Here is an 18269-nt window from a genome sequence, read left to right on the forward strand (position 1 = left end):
TCCTGTTTGAGAAGAGAGAGATATCATTAAAGAGGTATATCATAACATAAGATAAGAGAGAGAGAGAGACTAGAGATATCGTTAGATGAGAGAGATATATATATAGGAAAGAGGGATATCGCTAACTAAGATAGAGAGAGAGAGAGAGATCGTTGGATAAAACAAAGAGATGAAATCGAGACGTATAGTAAATTGGGCTGAACAAAAGGCCCAAATACTTTCAGCCCAATAAACTCTCTCTCTCTCCTCTCTCTCTCTTTGCTGACGCGGTTCCGTTGACTCGCCAGCCGCCCTCCACGTAAGACGCCCAGCCCAACGCGGACGTCCCAGTCAACGCCAAAATACCTCTTATCCTGTTCCTGCTGCACAACATACTACGATTCGAAGAAATCTGTCTCTATCCTCATCTCTCTCTCTCTCTTCTGACCTGTTCTTCCGTCTTCTCCGTCCGTCAGCATCTCTCTCTCGTTCCTTCTTCTCCCCCCCTTTCTCTCTCTTCCGATCTCTATCAATCTCTTTAAAAGGAGCTTCTGTCGTGCGGATCGACCAGATCGCGCGTAGACGGCCAGTTTTTCCGATCTATTTTTAGGTAGATTTCTTCATTTCCTCTTCCAATCCGCCCTAGTTTTTGTTTTTTTTTCAGTAAATCGATCGCGTCCTGATTTTTCTGAGCTATTTCTGAGCTATTTCCTTCGTTTCCGCCCTAGATCGGCGGATTCTAATTCAGTTTTCCGGATCGGTCTCCACCTAATTTTAGGCGGATCTCTCCTTTTTTTCTTCCAGTTTGCCCTAGGTTTCGGTTTTTCCGGCAAATCGATCGTGTCCTGAAATTTCCGAGCTGTTCGTCTCTCCGGATCGTCGTTTCACCGGGATTTCTTCCGTTTCTCCGCGAGATCTGCCCTATACTGGTCGATTCTCGCCTGATTTTGATTGTTTTTGGACGGATTTCTTGCTTTCAGCGCTCGATCTGCCGGCTTCGATCTTCCTGCCAATGTAACAATGCCGGCGACGGACTACCAAGGCTCATCTGCGCCGTTCGCGGCGCTGGGGCGCTCGATCTTGAGCATCCGCCGCGAGCAGGTCCACTCCATGGACGACGAAGCCGGCGCCGGCGGATCCGCTCTGGAGATCGAGCTGGACTCGTTCCAGCGCCATGTTGCAGATCTCTTCCAAGATCTGGCCTCTTCCTCGGAGGAATTCCTCTCAATTTCGTGGATCCGGCAGCTCCTGGAAGCGTTCCTCGTCTGCCAGGAAGAATTCCGAGCCATCCTGCTCAGCAACGCCGCCGCCGTCGCCAAGCCGCCTCTCGACCGCCTCGTCGTCGAGTACCTCGACCGCAGCGTGAAGGCCCTCGACGTCTGCAACGCAATTCGCGACGGCATCGAGCAGATCCGGCAATGGCGGCGCTACCTCGAGATCGTCCTCGTCGCCATGGCCGCCGAGCCCGCCGCCCGGGCCTTCGGCGAAGGCCAGCTCCGCCGCGCCAAGAAGGCCTTATCCGACTTAACCGTCGCCATGATCGAAGACAAGGAGCAATCCGGCTCCGTGCTGGCGCACCGCAACCGGTCCTTCGGCCGGACCGCCGCCCCGAACCGGGCCCACGGGCGGTCCCTGTCGTGGAGCGTGTCCCGGTCGTGGTCTGCGGCGCGGCAGCTGCAGGCCATGGCCAGCAGCCTCGCCGCTCCGCGCGCCAACGACGTCGCCACCACCTCCGGCCTCGCCGTGCCCGTCTACACCATGAGCTGCGTCCTCCTCTTCGCCATGTCGGCGCTCGTCTCCGTCATCCCGTGCCAGGACAGGCCCCTGCAGACCCACTTCTCGGCCCCCCGGGGCTTCCCCTGGGCGACCGCCATGGCGAGCCTCCATGACCGCATCCTCGAGGAATCCAAGAAGAGGGACCGGAAAAGCTTCTCATTGTCCTCGTCGTCGTCGTCGTCGTCGTCGCCTTCGTCCGGGCTAATGAAGGAGATTTATGAGATGGAGAGGTGTTCCAGGCTGCTCGGCGAGCTGGTGGACCCGGCGCAGCCTCCAATTGGAGGGGAGAAGGAGGCGGAGCTCCGGCAGCGGTTGCTGGAGCTCACCGCCGTCTGCGATTCGCTGAAGGTCGGCTTGGACCCTCTCGAGCGCCAGGTCCGGGACGTGTTCCACAGGATCGTCCGCAGCCGGACTGATGGCCTCGACTGCCTTGCTCAATCTTCAACCTAGAGTTGAAGAAGAGGAAGAAGAAGAAAAAGAAGATGATGATGATGATGATGAATCAATCTACTGGCACGCGCCGGTCTGTCATGATTTGGGGTATGTTTTGTTTTAATCAAATTTCATCAACGTGTCCTGGCGAGATAGATTCTATCATGAGTTTTTGGAGCCACTAGATTTGTGTCACTTCCTGATTGTGGACTGTTGGAAGTAAGTATCTCCATTTTTATTAACTGGGTTAGTAAAGGGCTGACATTAAGGAAATATTTCTGGCATAATTAGACGTATTAACCTTACAGAGAAATGGATGAATTTCAGCTCATAAATGGAGGGATTGACTTTTAATCACTAGGTTGGTGAGGGTTGACTTTTAGCAAATATGGACCACATTGGGTTTATTGCAACCTTCTAGCTTTTTTTATCTTTGGTTGACCGTTGATGAAAATTTCGATAATGTCCAGTTAAGTTAGGTATTAATTACACCTAAGTTATCTCACAGAAATTTTTTAATATGCAGTGAACCGGATATCAGTTCATATGCTGAGAAGTTGAGTTTTAATAACTGGGTTTGTGAGCGTTGACTTCAGGGAGAATGGACTACTTTTGGTTGACTGGGTCTCCCTCTTGGATCAGTGGCTTATTAGTTTTTTGATATTTTATTTGGCATAACTAACTAGGTATTTTGTGCGTGTCATTAATCTTTGAGTTTAATAATCTCCTTAAAAAATTAAAAGAGCAGTAAATCTTAGATAAATGTAGGGTAGTGGGTCTTTGTGGACAGGTTGGAATAATGTGCCGCCGCCAGGCGATGACAACTAGCTGTCGGTCTGACCGACGTGGACGGGAGGTATGAATTATTTTATAAAAACACTAGTGTGGCCCGCTCGCAATGCTCGCTTGGAGTAAGAGAGAGAAGATAGAAGAAGCAGGGCTGTCCTCATCCTACGATGAACCGAGCTGAAATCATACTCAAACCAGTCAAATTACCAGAATTGATGATGCTGGAAATACCAATTGTGTGGCTCATTTGATCCAAGGAAAGAACTTACTGATATATTGAGAGCAAGACTGCCTGATGGTAAGCAAGGGTGATATCGAAAAGGTAGAAATAGTCCCCCTCTCCATGCTATCTTATTCTTCCACTTATTCGCAGTATCGTCTGCAGAGGTGAGGATACATCATTGATTTAATTCAGATCCGGTGGGCAATAGAGAAGGAAAAAATTTAGGATCCCGCAATCAGAATCTGAACTTTACGATAAAAATTTATTTTTATGTCAAAATGTTGGGATCTTGATCGGATGTACACTCTTCAATCAGAATTCTACTGTCTATCAGATTGACCTTGAACTTTGTGGTCAAAATGTATGACATGAACTTTTCATTCACAATTTAGTGATTTCCAGAAAATCTAAATTTCCTCAATCAAACTTCTCCATTGATCAGAATCATTGCAATCAAAGTATACTACTCTCTGTCATTTCTAGATAAAAAAGTAGAGCTCTCGATTGAGTATGAAATTTTTGACTCGGAGAATAAAAATTTCTAAACATTTCGGTTTATGAGGCAGACATTTGAATTTTAGTTTATGAGCCAAACATTCCAGTGTATGAAACAAATAAAACAACTAAAAATTGGAGAATGGAACAAATAAGACAACTAAGAATTAGAGCCTTCGATCTAATATGAAATTTTGAATTTCCCCAGAATATGAATTTTTAAACCAAAATATTTGGCTCTCGATTGAGAGACTGAGATCTAATCTTTAGAGCAAATAACGTCTGTTCAATGAAATATTTTGATTTTGACGAAAATATTCTGATAGATGGTGAACTTTGATGTCCATCGATCAGAAAGTTTGTAGTTGTCTTCATCTTTCATTATCACAGAGATTTAAATTTTAGAGAAAAATTCAGAAAAAATGTAAGGGGCTTCTTGATCAAAAGTTAGGGATTCTCGATCAAAATTTAGGGCTTTTCGATCGAAGTGTGGGATCTCAGATTGAGATTAGAAGATAGCACCTTTTGTTCGAAGCAATCGCTCGAGGAAAATCGGATATGCTTTATCTATTATCGCTGGAGGAAAACTGAAGCAGTCACCCAGCCTGCAGACCCCCACTCTCTTTTTTCTCATATCAACCAAAAGGTGCATCAACTATGTAAAAGATCTGAGAATAACATCTTGACAAACAGGGATTCAATAACCCATGAAATTAACACATTTTACACAGTTAAACTATCAGAACGAATAAAAAGTTCAACAGTTGATTGATATCCAGCAATGTCAGTCTTTGACTGATCTAATCAAAAATGACTTTTTGAAAATTCCAAACTGCTCACCAAATAAATAGATTCAGCTAATGCAAACTCTAGATCTGAGCGAACGATTTCTCTAGTCAAATCTTGGATCGTAGAGTCTATCGGTGAACTCAGAAGATCACCACTTGCGACACATCAATTCCACCTGCCAAGAGAGACAAATTCATAATCATGACCAGACATAGATTCCCGATTAGGATGCATTTCATATTGTATCAAAAATATGACAAAAAGGGTGATAAGCACTACCTGTTCGAAGAGGAAGAACGCTAAGAGCAACAGCGCAACTAAGCTACGCCGATTACAAAAATTGCAGAGAATCCCTTGTAAACAACAGCCCAAGATAGTTAAATGAATGACTGTTGACCTACCCATCAAAGAGAAGGTCACCTCCGTCGAGCTTGTAGACAGATGAAGGAAAAGGAAGAAAAGGAAGCCTATTTCATTTGGATAACATGCCGGGGGTAGCATAGAAGACTGGTGGCGGAGGAGACCTTGGTCCCTATGCGACAGTTTCGCCAATCCAGTATTTGCATCAATGCTTCTCGCCTCCGCCTACGAAAAAAAAAATCCGTTATTCAGATCCACCATGAGAGTTATTCAGCTGCTACATCAAGACAAATAATTTGAAATAAAGTTGGTTGTAAGAATTTATAAGGACAATAGCAATCAATTCAACTTTGATAGAAGGCGAGGATGAAAGGGCGCCTAAATAAACATCCCATCGACATAGGTGCGTTAACATAATTTTAGAATGATAATTTATAGGTGTCCAACTTATAAACATAATTTTAGAGTGGGGTTCTGTACAAATAGAGAGAAAGAGATAGAGAGAAGCCTGTACGTATATCAAAATGATTCCGTCAATTTGTAGGAGATAAGATAAGTGTTTCGACAGAAGCAGAGGGAGAAAGAGATGGTAATTGAAGATGATCGTGGGGACAGAGAGCGGCAGCTAAAAACACATAAACAAACAGAGAGGGAGAGATAGAGAGAGAAGAGAGATGGGGAGATTGTGTGAGGTGGATAGATATAAATAGAGAGGTAGATAGATAGATAGATAGATAGAGATAGAGAGAGATAGGGGGAGGTAGAGAGAGTTAGAGCAAGATAAATAGATAGAGATAGAGAGTAGAGCGAGATAGGTAGATTGATATGGAGAGAGATAGAGCTAAATAGATTGATAGATAGAAAGATAGATAGAGATAGAGAGAGATAGAGTGAGATAGAGAGAGACAGATAGAGATAGATAGAGATGGAGAGATAGAGTGAGATAGATGGAGATAGAGTGAGATAGATGCAGATAGAGTGAGACAGATACAGAAAGAGGGAGATAGATATGACTTGGGTGAGATTAAGTGAAATCTGTACAGTTGAGAGAGATAGAGGGAGATATAGAGAGAGAGCTAGATAGAAATAGAGTTATATAGGTGAGTGTAGCAGAGTGATGGAGAGAGATAGACATCGATCAATCGAGGAAGCGAGAGAGAGAGAGAGAGGGAGAGGGAGAGAGAGAGAGAGAGGAGCGAAATAGGGGAACGGAACCTGCAGTCGTTGCCAGGGAGGAAATGCAGGGGGCTTCAAGGATGTTGCTGCCAGCGTGGATGACGGTGGAGAACGTGCATTCCAGGTGACCCTGCTGCCGTACATTTCTGTAACCGTTATCTGTAAAAGAACATTTCTAATATGAAACCCATGAACGAAAACGATAACCTTACTTCCCCTTCACCGGTGAAGGAAGGTACAGCGAATCAGAGGCCACGATGAACATGATACATCTGTTTTCTTCAATCAAATTGGTAAATATACGTCCCTCAATCTCCCACTTTCTCTCTGTCACTCTCTCTCTCTCCCTCTCCTTCTCCCTTTATCCTTTCCCTCTATCTCGCTCCCTCTCTCACTCTCGATTTCCCACTATCGCTCTCTCCCTCTCCCTCTCACTTACTCACTGTCTCCCTCTCTATTTCGCTCTCTCTCTCGCGCGCGCAACGAAGGGAGAAGGAGGGCGAGGGAGGGAGAGAGATAGATAGATGTGAGAGAGATAAAGAGGGAGATAGATATGAGAGAGTTAAAGAAAGGGAGAGGGAGGGGGAGAGAAAGTGAAAATGCTAGAGAGGGAGACAAAAATGCGGGAGAGAGAAGGAGAGAGAGAGAGAGAGAGAGAGCGATAGCATAGGAGAGAGAGTGGGAGACAGGAAGAGGGAAAGGGAGGGTGAGAGTGATAGCGCAAGACAGACATTGAGACAGAGAGAGGGAGAGGGGGACGAAGAATAGAGAAAGAGAAGGAGAGGAAAAGAGGGGGAGGCAAAGGGAGAGAGAGATAGAGAGAGTGAGAGACGAATAGAGCAAGCGCATGAGGGGAACAGAGAGAAGGAGATGCGCCGTGGTAGGGATAGAGGAGATTTTATATAGAGATAGAGGGAGCGGAGGGGGGGGAAACGTAACGGAGAAGTTGCTTGCCTTTTTGCCGTGGAAGTGTGTTGTGCTGCATTGCGACAATGGGGAAGCTCAGATGATGAAGATTGTTTCTCATGTTGTCTCAGAAGCACAGGATAAGAATGATTCCAACCCCGTGATGGCACGTCACAATGAAAAATTCCTAGGCCTGGACCTTTTTCACGGGATGGATTTTCTGCCTTGAAGATGATGTAATAATGATGTAGACGATGATGATGCTAATCTGTTTAGTGGAGCACGGATGACGGAACGGCTTCATGGGAGCTAAAATTAAGAAGGATTTTAATTCTGGTATTTTATGGGGATGAGAAGGGAGAGAGAGAGTTTGATGTTGTACCTGAGATCGCAGAAGCTCATCTTATATGGCCTTCTACCTGACATCTCCTAGTGAAAGACCTCTCTGTAAATAATGTTAATCACAGGCATACAGTGTGCGGTGCCATCGCAGAACACGATTCCTATTGGACCAATCCGCGTCCTTGAGAGAGCGACGTAGAGTTGGCCGTGAGTGAAAAGTGGGTTTGGTAGATATAACCCCACTGCGTCTAGAGTCTGACCTTGGGATTTGGTAATCGTCATCGCGAAGGCCAGCCGAACTGGGAACTGTAGGCGCTTGAATCGAAACGGAAGCCTCGATTGAGACGGGTAGAGCGCAATTCGTGGTAAGAGATTGACATCACCGTAGAAATTGCCTTGGCTGATGATTGTGGCTTGTATCATTGATGGGAAAAAACTGTCCACTCAAAGCCTCGTCCCGTTGCATAGACCTTGTAGTGTGTTCAAGTTTCGGAGAAGGATCACGATGCAGCCGATCTTGAGTCGGAGCTTGTGGAGCAGCATTGTCGCATCATCAATTGTATTTAAGAACTTGGTTGGGTAGAGAGATTCATTGTTGACTTCGCTAGGGGGGATTGCATCAAAGCTGAAGTACTCCATTACTTCACCTGGAAAGACATTGAGAACCATGTTGTTGACCTTGACAACATCAATGTTCAAAGGCGTCGAAATTGTCTTCGTTACCAACGGAGTTGCGCTATCCAAAGGTTCCATAGACCCGGGCAATTAGATCGAGCAAAGAGGAGACGCGCTGAATCTCAGCTGGAAGATGGACATTAAGGCCAACGCGTCCTTCTCCTACCGCAAGTAGGAACTCGCTCCACGCTTGTTGCTTTGGTGAAACACGGACTTTGGTTTTGAGGCAAAAAATTGAGCAATGGCGCCATACATCGCTTTGGTTAAGAGACGAACTGATGATCATTGAGTGTGAGCCTTTCTGTATGACTGGAAGCATTTTTCTAAAGTCGCCTCGCATCACGACAACCTTGCCACCAAAAGGAATATTTTCCAAAGTTGCATCGATGGTATTCATCACATCTCGAATAGATCGATCCAGCATCTCGTAAACATGGCGGTGCATCATTGGAGCTTCGTCCATAATTATAATACTTGCTGACTGAATTTGTCAGCCAATCACGGAGTCAGGTGAGATTCCACACGTTGAGATGTGAGTGACAGGAATTGGAAAGCTGAATGTGGAGTGCAACGTTCGTCCTCCTTCCAGAAGAAGCGCCGCAATACCACTTGTCGTAGTTGGTATGGCGGTGAGGGGGGAGGCCTTAATTTGTGCAAGAATAGCTGAGTAGAGAAACATCTTACCAGATCCAGCAGGCCCCTCAACAAAGAAGACCTTGGCCTCCTTAGCACGATGTGTTGATTCGATGGCCTCGAATATTGCATCATAAAGCTGTCTTTGTTCAACATTCAGCATGTCTCATAGGTGTTCTGCTACGATCATCGCATTTTGAATGTTGCTTCCATGGCTTCAACTGCATACTGTATCTATCAGTCGAAGTTCAAATAATTGGAGCAACACTGGGTATGCTGCGAGAGAAGTTCTGTTGTGGTAGAGGATTGAATCGATTGCCCTCAATACTTTTTGTTGTATCTGGTTAGTCACTTGTGAAGAGCAGTTCTCTAAACGGATGTCATCCGACATTGCATCAATGTATTTTTCAAAAAGCACATCTGGTTGGGAGAGTTCATAGTAGAGTAGTATCATTGCGAAGAGCTCGCAAATTTGACAGGGAGAAGCAATGGCTGAGGCCAATGTGAGATCGTTGTCAAACTCAGCGTCAGAGTGGAGTAGGCCAAGGGCTTCAGCAGCACTCTGATATGTGTCGTAGACAACATCATCAACGGTGCGCAAATATTCGTAACACCTCGCTCCTGGAACGCGATAAAGCATCAACCGGGATAGTATCGCGTAGTGTCGCGAGGGCACACGAAGTGCAGCCTACCAATACATTGCAGTCGATGACGTCTTGACCAAGGTCGAGTGGAATCATTCCACATGTAATAGGAGGGGAAGTCACTGTACAACGTCCGTTTGGCTACTTCATCTTCTGGATGCTCCCTGTTATAGTACATCCACTCTGTGAGGGCCGTGCGTGCTGACCTGTCCATGACATCACTAACCGGTTCGCCTTCTGCATACACCACAGATTGCATATTATCATCATGTACTTGAAGGGCATACACAGTTGGATACATTTTCTGCATTCTAAATTCGCAGATACGCCAAAAAGCTTCTGATGCAAACACGTATCGGGCATCGAGATATTGTTGGGCTTCATCGTGGGATGTAGTGTTTTGAGCTGCACCTGCAATGGCATCATCCATTGGAGGAACCTTTGAAGATAATTTTGCTTGAATGCGATCGTGGCCTTTATAGACATACTTGTACAGGTACTTTACTGATTGGATGGAAGAGCAGATTTCCACGTTGATGTGGCAGTTGAACACTTTGCACAAATACTTATTGTATGGAACAACCCATCGATTGTCAATGAGATGCGAACCTTTTTGGACGACGCGGCCATTATTGCGGCACAAGTAGAGAGGGTACCCATCGTTGTTTACTTGTGTTGAGCTGATGAACTCCTTGGGGAATTTCTTGGAGCACTTTTTGTTCTTCATACAAGGGCATCTTGGGTTTGCTGAACCGCAAGGACCATGGATCATATGTGCCGCCACACAATCAAACAACTCCTTCTCGCTGGGATCTGGTAACTCGGCACAGACGATCTTGTCGATGTCTTCATGGGTTCTTGGCTTGTACAGATCATCTAGTATTCATAGCATGTGCGCATGTGGGAGACCACGTTTTTGGAACTCAACAACATACACACGGCCTTTTACTTTACCGAATATTTCATTGTCGATGATCAAATGGAGGAGCTCCTTCAATTTCAATCGAAAAACACGACAACATAGGTCGAATCGATCTTGCGACTTTTGTCTGGATAGCAGAGCTTCTGTGATGTCGGGCCATTTTGGGTTGCAAGTCATCATGATGAATAAATCTGGCTTTTCCATCTTTCGTACGATGGCCATGGCATCCTGGTACAGCCCTTGCATGTAGCGCGGGCCGCCGGTGAAAGATGGTGGGAGAATGATCATCCTCCCTGTAGGAACATCAACATCGTCAGTGGCAACTTGATCCATCAACCCTCGGTAGAGGCTTGCACGCAATGTCCTCTGGTTGCATCGAATCCAGTGTAAGCAAGGCTCTTCAACCTTGGCGTAAGCTTCCACAACATATTCTTGAAAAAGCAAACCAGAAAGATGAAGCACTCTTGATGAGTCTCGAAACATGAAGTGGTAGGCATAAAACTGGTTCATCGTTACCTTGCTTCTTTCCTTTAGTTGCATGCTCCACCCTTGAGTACCATATAGAAAGAGGAGCACGAAGTGTAGCGGATCATAATTTCTGTCGAGCTGATTCACGAACTGTAGGCCCCCTCCACGCTTCCGAAGAACAATGTTGTGTCTTCCATCTCCGTCATTACCGTCTCCAGGCATAAGTATAACGACTTCAGATGGTGTGGGTTGATCATAATGATGGTCGGGGATAGAAGGCTCACCAATTCGTAGCTCAAATTCTTGAGTGGATGCACTAATAAGCACTTCTTCATTGTTATCTTAAAACTGGCGAACAAAGGGTTTGGCCTCACGCAGACAATGGTGGATCTTTTGTAGGATGCTGCGATGCAGATCAGGGAAGATTGAGATTCATCGTTCGATCTGGTAGTCCATGTCGTATATGTAGATTTGAGCAAAACAGGGAGCTTGACCAACAGGGGGCAGCAGTGCATTTGAGATATGATGATAAACACCTCCTTGTATGCGGTACGTGTAAATGCCAGTGTGGTTGTCAGCAAGGGAACAGTCAAAATTTGCACCGTTGGACGTGAATCCAAAAGCTGAATTGTAGGCTCGAAGAAAATTACGATAGAGATTTTCCTCCTTTGTCGTCCCCTCCAGCAGAGCAAGAAGCGGTGCCGGTGGATTGGGGAAAGCTGAAAGCATCACCTCGCCATTCTTGCACCATAATTAGAACACTGGGTTTCTTTGACTCGAGCCATGTTTGCGTTCTTGCATCCACATCTTAGATTGGCATGAGGTGCATGTTGCAGTCATGCCTCATAGAGAATGTGGTTGAACGTTTTCCATAGTACGGGAAGCTGCAAGGAAGGTCCTCGTGTTGGCTGATCCTGTAGAGCGACGGTATGCAATTCGCGCGGCCATATGGTTGTAAACAATGGTGGGCGCAATAAGCGAACAAAAGGGCACATGAATTCCTAAAATTAGTAGTGGACATTAGTAGTAGACAGTAGAACATAATCTATCAAGTTCACTATCAGAAGTTTTTCATTATTGAGCAAGAACAGAATTTTATCAGGTCAACTACAGATCAAATCAGCGGTCATCTGATTGATGGAGACCATCGATGTCCATTGATCAGAATCTATCTCCATCTCTTCATCTCTGATGAGAAGGTGAACAAATTGAAATAAAAATCACTGACAACATGACACAGGATGAAATAAGAATTCTCGAACAATATATTAATAGGGATTCTTTAATTGGTTGTGATAAACTGGGGAGAAAGTAGCGGGAGATTGAAATCTAGTTTGTAATATAACTTATCATTGAAGATGTCTGCTTTCTTGATCACAGAACAGATGGTTGATGCTTGAAAGTTGAAATCTGTTGTTCAGAACGCTATTCTTGCGTACATTTTAGAGTGTGATTACAGATTGAGGGCAATCCTCATCGACGACAACCCTTCCCGCTCTCTGAAAGAAGGCCCGAGAGGCCGGGAAGGAGGGGGGGGCGGTGGTTGGGGGGGAGACCACGTTTGTACAGATTGAAGAGAGGGGGCAATAAACGCTCTCTCAGTATCTCTCTTTTCTCTCTCAAGTTCTTAATAAGAATTTTCTCCATTTTGGATGAAGAGGATAACCTTATGAAAAAAAATTTAGATCAGAGCTGTCGTCATTTTCTGATTGATGGAGAACTTCGATGTCCATTATCAGTGGCTTATTGGGACAACGGGGATTGGGGAGAAGAGGAGCATTGGTCTCCGCCTGTGATTCCTTCTCTCAGTCGGTGCCTCTACAGCGACTTGTCCCCATAGTCGTTGATCTACTAAATCGTTTGGTCTTCGGGACACGCATGGAAGGGGGGAAGGAGCAAAGGGAATACAGGAGTCATACGGTAATTCAGATAATTTCCTTGCAGTTAAAAAAAATTTGACACGTAAGAAAGAAAGTTTGGAGGGTATGTATCAGTCCAAGGAGTCAAAGTCTTTGAGGGAAGAGAAAAATAGGGCGTCAGAAATAGGGAGAAAAGAGGGACAAAGATAGGGAAGGTTATTCAACTCATGGTATTAATGAAGGTTTGCAATGTCATTGAATTATCAAATATTATAAAAATTGTGATCGATATGGTTATTGCACTTCGGTCGCTTATTTCTTATTTGCCAGATAATAGGCACCACCAGTGAAAATAATTTAAGTTCATGACGAAAGAATTATGATTCTAGTATCTCCCGTTCTTGCATTTTCATGTAATTGACAAATATTTGTGGAATGTGTCTATAATTTTAATGTGTCTATAATTGACATCACCCTTGTCTATAATTGACAAATTTCCTTCTTTACTTCTATAATTCGCTCATCCATGAAATGTGTATATCTTTAGCCGTTATCTTGACATGTAAGTTAAATTTATTAAGAGGTAGTAAATTTATCAAAAACTCAAAGAAAAATAAAATGTAAATTATCCAAATGAATTTTTGATATTTGAATCAATACATACCTTGGCTTAGTGAATCAGGCGGCCCTTGGTCTCTGAGTCGATGATCGATGTAGAATCGTGCCTCTGATCAAATTATCAGAAAAAAAAATTTAATTGCTACCCAAATAGCATTCAAAAACAGAACTTGAATTGCGTTTTCGATCAAATTCTTAAGAAGGGAAATTTGAATTCTGTGTCCGATCAGATTGTATAAGACTAACTTGAAATTGTGCTCCTAAGAGCATTTTCAAAAGTGAAAATTAAATTACGTCCAATCGAAATTTTAGAGAATAAATTTGAATTGTACTTCTAATCAAAATCTTAAAAAGGAAATTTGAATTGTGTGTCCGATCAGATCTTCGAAAACTGACTTAAAATTGTCTTCCTCAGAGTATTGTCGAAAACAAAATTTAAATTATAGCCGATTGAAATTTCAGAAAATAATTTAGATTTGATGAAAGGGAGAAGTGATTTGATGAAGGGGAGAAGTGATTTGAATATTACTACACATTATTTGCGTACATTTTGGATCGCAATAGAGAGGAAGAAAAAAATATAGAGAAAAGAAGAGGGCAACAGAAATATAGAGAAAAAGAGAAAGAGAGGCAATCCATTAAAATAAATTGTATTCAAAAGAAAATATTCTGAAAGAGAAAGAGAGTACATTTTGAAAGAATTCGGAAAAATATATTCAAATTGATTCCATTAAAATAATTCGAAGAATCGGCGGCAGGGATCAGAAAAGTACTCGTTGAGATCAGAAAAAATCGAGATCAGAAGGATCGGCGCCGGATAGCGGGAAAAATAATTTTCACCCCAAGCGTCCCCTGAGCAGAATCAGATATAAGGAAAAGAAATCTTCAAAGAACCGGAAAATTAAATAATACAACGGAGCTGAGCATGTTCTAATAGCTGCACAAAAGTTTACAAAAAATTGATGACGATGACACCATCGACATGATTCTCCCTCTTTACAGCTCTGTTTGTCTCAAATCATGAGCAGGAAAGTAAACTACACCTTTTTAGTAAATAATTCAAATGTAGGCAGCACCCAGAGTTTTGATGTAGATTCAAATTGAAAAATCATCATACTCCTCTCCCTAAATCTCTCTAATCCGGTCATGAACAACCTAAATGAGGCCTCAATTAGTTAGCTAACTCTTAAAATAATGGCGGGACAAAGACCTGGATGCTTCATTAGACAGGGACAATTAAATATGGTCAAGGCTGCTGAAGACGGATGGATACGTCCAAGTATTTACCGATAACCCGTTGGCCAAGTTTTAAGGCTGGGATGTGTTCCAAAATGATAGCGGATATTAATTATTTCTCACCACCAAAATGAAATGTAGAATCTAATCGAATAATAATCATCGTATAAGTTAATATCAACGATGTCGATATTTTTTCCCCATCAAACTGATGCCCAAATTCAATTCAATCTTAGAGCATACGGATTCGTTATTAATCTTGACATCAAAAGTTCTACATTTCCCAGCTTCAACTATACTACCCAAACTACAGAATCCTATGCTTCGTTGATCACAAATTATCTTCCAATACATCACACATTCCCTTCGTTGATCACAGCTTCAAGTATACTATCATTTTTTCGATCGTGATAGAGTACAATAAATTCACTTTCCCTTCCAAAAATATATTCCAAAAATAGATGCCCAAAAATATATTCAAAATTTTGAAAGCCAATCCAGTGAAAGAAATAGAAAAAATATATTCAAATTGATTCCATTGAAAGAATTTGAAGAATCGGCGGCCGAGATCAGTAAAATATTTGTATTTCGAAATCATCTGATTCTGAGATCGCGATCATATGAGATGGAGATCGAAATTTGGAAAATTTTTCATCAAATTTTGAAATGGATTTGATAAAATGTCGATTCATGTTTTCAAGTTCAGCTCTTGGCCCTGAAGTAAATCTTTTTCAGACCCTGAAGCGAACAAAAAGTGGAACATTAAGATGGGTTCTACCGGAACAAAAATGGATTTGATGAAAGGGAGAAGTGATTTGAATATTACTACACATTATCGCGATAGAGAGGAGGAAAGAAAGATAGAGAGAAGAAGAGGGCACCAGAAATGTAAAGAGAAAGAGGGACAGAGATAGAGAGAGCGAGAGAGATACATAGAAAGAGAGGGCGATCCTCGTCGACGACAACCCTGAAGCGAACAAAAAGCGGAACATTAAGATGGGTTCTACCGGAACAAAAATGGATTTGATGAAAGGGAGAAGTGATTTGAATATTACTACACATTATCGCGATAGAGAGGAAGAAAAAAAGATAGAGAGAGAAGAGGGCACCAGAAATGTAGAGAAAAAGAGGGACAGATATAGAGAGACCAAGAGAGATGCATAGAAAGAGAGGGCAATCCTCGTCGACGATGACCCTTCACGCTGCCGGGAAGAAGGCCCGTGAGGCCGGGGAAGGAGGGCGGGGCGGCGGTTGGGAGGGGGCGCTGAAGACTGGGAAGGGGGGTGGCGGCAGCGGGAAGGGGGCGCTTTCGGCGGGGAGGGGGCAGTAAACGCTCATCTTCTCTCTCTCTTCTGTGTCATTCTCTCTCTTCTCTCCCACTAATTTTTCAGCCAATCAGAGGCCAGAAGCGCACATGTATTTGCTTTATAGTAGTATAGATTCTCTCTCTCTCTCTTGCTATTTTACTCCCTTGATCTCTCTCCCTCTCTTGCTCTTTGTCTGTCTTCAGTCAGAGCAACGGCTAATGGTCATTACCCTGCGTCTTTACATTATTCTGATCTGTCCACAAAGTCTACCAGCCTACATTAATTAATCTTCTCTCTCCGTCTCCCTCTTGCCCTTTTTCCTCCATCCCTCCATCTCTCTTTCTCCCCCCTTTCCCTCCATCTCTCTCTCTCTGCCCCCTTCTCTCCCCTCCCCCACCATCTCTCTCTCTGCCTTCCCTTTTCCTCCATCTCTCTCTCTCTGTCTCCCTTTTCCCTCCCTCTCTCTCTCTGTCTCCCTTTTCCCTCCCTCTCTCTCTCTGTCTCCCCTTTCCCTCCATCTCTTGCTCTGTCCCCCCTTTCCCTCCATATATCTCTCTCTGTCTCCATTTCCCTCCATCTCTCTCTCGCGGTCCCCTTTCCCTCCATCTCTCTCTCTCTCTGTCTCCCCTTTCCCTCCCTCTCTCTCTCTCTCTCTCCCCTTTCCCTCTATCTCTCTCTCTCTCTCTCTCCCTCTCTCTCTCTCTCTCTCCCTCTCTCCCTCCCTCTCTCCCTCTCTCTCTCTGTCTCCCCTTTCTCTCCATCTCTCTCTCTCTCTGTCTCCCATTTCCCTCCATCTCTCTCTCTCTGTCTCCCCTTTCCCTCCATCTCTCTCTCTCTGTCTCCCATTTCCCTCCATCTCTCTCTCTCTGTCTCCCCTTTCCCTCCCTCTCTCTCTCTCTCCCCTTTCCCTCTATCTCTCTCTCTCTCTCTCTCTCTCTCTCTCTCTCTCTGTCTCCCCTTTCTCTCCATCTCTCTCTCTCTCTGCCTCCCCTTTCCCTCCATCTCTCTCTCTCTCTCTCCCTTCCGTCTCCATCTCTCTCTCTCTGTCTCCCCTTTCCCTCTCTCTCTCTCTCTGTCTCCCATTTCCCTCCATCTCTCTCCCTCTGTCTCCCCTTTCCCTCCATCTCTCTCTCTGTCTCCCCTTTCTCTCCATCTCTCTCTCTCTCTCTGTCTCCCATTTCCCTCCATCTCTCTCTCTCTCTCTCCCTCTTCCCTCCATCTCTCTCCCTCTGTCTCCCCTTTCCCTCCCTCTCTCTCTCTCTGTCTCCCCTTTCTCTCCATCTCTCTCTCTCTGTGTCTCCCATTTCCCTCCATCTCTCTCTCTGTCTCCCATTTCCCTCCATCTCTCTCCCTCTGTCTCCCCTTTCCCTCCATCTCTCTATGTCTCCCCTTTCTCTCCATCTCTCTCTGTGTCTCCCCTTTCCCTCCATCTCTCTCTCTGTCTTTCCTTTGCCTCCATCTCTCTCTGTCTTTCCTTTGCCTCCATCTCTCTCTATCTCCCTTTTCCCTCCATCTCTCTCTCTGTCTCCATTTTGCCTCCATCTCTCTCTCTCTCCCTTTTCCCTCCCTCTCTCTCTGTCTCCATTTTGCCTCCATCTCTCTCTATCTCCCTTTTCCCTCCATCTCTCTCTCTGTCTCCATTTTGCCTCCATCTTTCTCCATCTCCCTTTCCCTCCTCTCTGTCTCTCTCTGTCTCCCCTTTCCCTCCTCTCTCTCCGTCTCCCCTTACCCTCCATCTCTCTCTCTAGCTCTCTCTCTTCGTCTTCCTTTCCATTCATCTCTCTCTCTCCCTCTCCATCTCTCTTATCCCCGCTTTCCCTCCATCTCTCTCCTTCTTTCCCTCCACCTCTCTCTCCCCTTTCCCTCCATTTCTTTCTCTCCCCCTTGCCCTCCATTTCTCTCTCTCCTGTGTCCCTCCACCTCTTTCTCTCCCCCTTTTCCCTCCATCTCTCTCTCTCTCTCTCCTGTTTCCCTCCTCTCACTCTCTCTCATTTTTCCCTCCATCTCTCTCTCTCTCCTGTTTCCCTCCTCTCTCTCTCTCTCATTTTTCCCTCCATCTCTCCCTCTCTCTCTCATTTTTTCCTCCATCTCTCTCTCACTCTCATTTTTTCCTCCATCTCTCTCTCTCTCTCTCTCTCTCTCTCTCTCTCTCTCCTGTTTCCCTCCACCTCTCCCTCTCCCCCTTTCACTCCATCTCGATCTCTCTCATGTTTCCCTCCACCTCTTTCTCCCTCTCTCTCTCTCTCTCTCTCCATCTCAATCTCTCTCATGTTTCCCTCCACCTCTTTCTCCCTCTCTCTCTCTCTCTTTCTCTCTCCCCCCCCCTCTCTCTCTCTCTCATGTTTCCCTCCCCCTCTTTCTCCCTCTCTCTCTCTCTCTTTCTCTCTCCCCCCCCATCTCGATCTCTCTCATGTTTCCCTCCACCTCTTTCTCCCTCTCTCTCTCTCTCATGTTTCCCTCCACCTCTTTCTCCCTCTCTCTCTCTCTCTCATGTTTCCCTCCACCTCTTTCTCTCCCCCCTTTCCCTCCATCTCTTTCTCTCCTGTTTCATTCTACCTCTCTCTCTATCTCTCCCCTTTCCCTCTTCTCTCTCTCTCTCTCTCCTGTTTCCCTCCATCTCTCTCTCTCTCCCCTTTCTAT

General features: G+C 44.8%; 2 protein-coding genes across 2 annotated transcripts; one reads left to right on the forward strand and one right to left on the reverse strand.

Moving 5' to 3' along the window:
* The first annotated feature begins 385 nt into the window (after positions 1–385).
* LOC144705281 (protein BYPASS1-LIKE-like) lies at positions 386–2338 on the forward strand. The gene is made up of 2 exons (XM_078577881.1): positions 386–589; positions 960–2338. Exon 2 carries the CDS (start codon positions 1000–1002, stop codon positions 2203–2205), a length of 1206 nt encoding a protein of 401 aa, XP_078434007.1. The 5' UTR covers positions 386–589; positions 960–999; the 3' UTR covers positions 2206–2338.
* Positions 2339–8003: 5665 nt separating this feature from the next.
* Positions 8004–10651, reverse strand: LOC144705400 (uncharacterized). The gene is made up of 4 exons (XM_078578045.1): positions 10174–10651; positions 9268–10095; positions 8928–9196; positions 8004–8423 (listed from the first exon to the last, which is right to left on the reverse strand). Exons 1-4 carry the CDS (start codon positions 10649–10651, stop codon positions 8004–8006), a joined length of 1995 nt encoding a protein of 664 aa, XP_078434171.1.
* Between the last annotated feature and the right edge of the window lie 7618 nt (positions 10652–18269).

The sequence above is a fragment of the Wolffia australiana genome, chromosome 7 (assembly GCF_029677425.1).
Source record: "Wolffia australiana isolate 7733 chromosome 7, ASM2967742v1".
NCBI lineage: Eukaryota > Viridiplantae > Streptophyta > Magnoliopsida > Alismatales > Araceae > Wolffia > Wolffia australiana.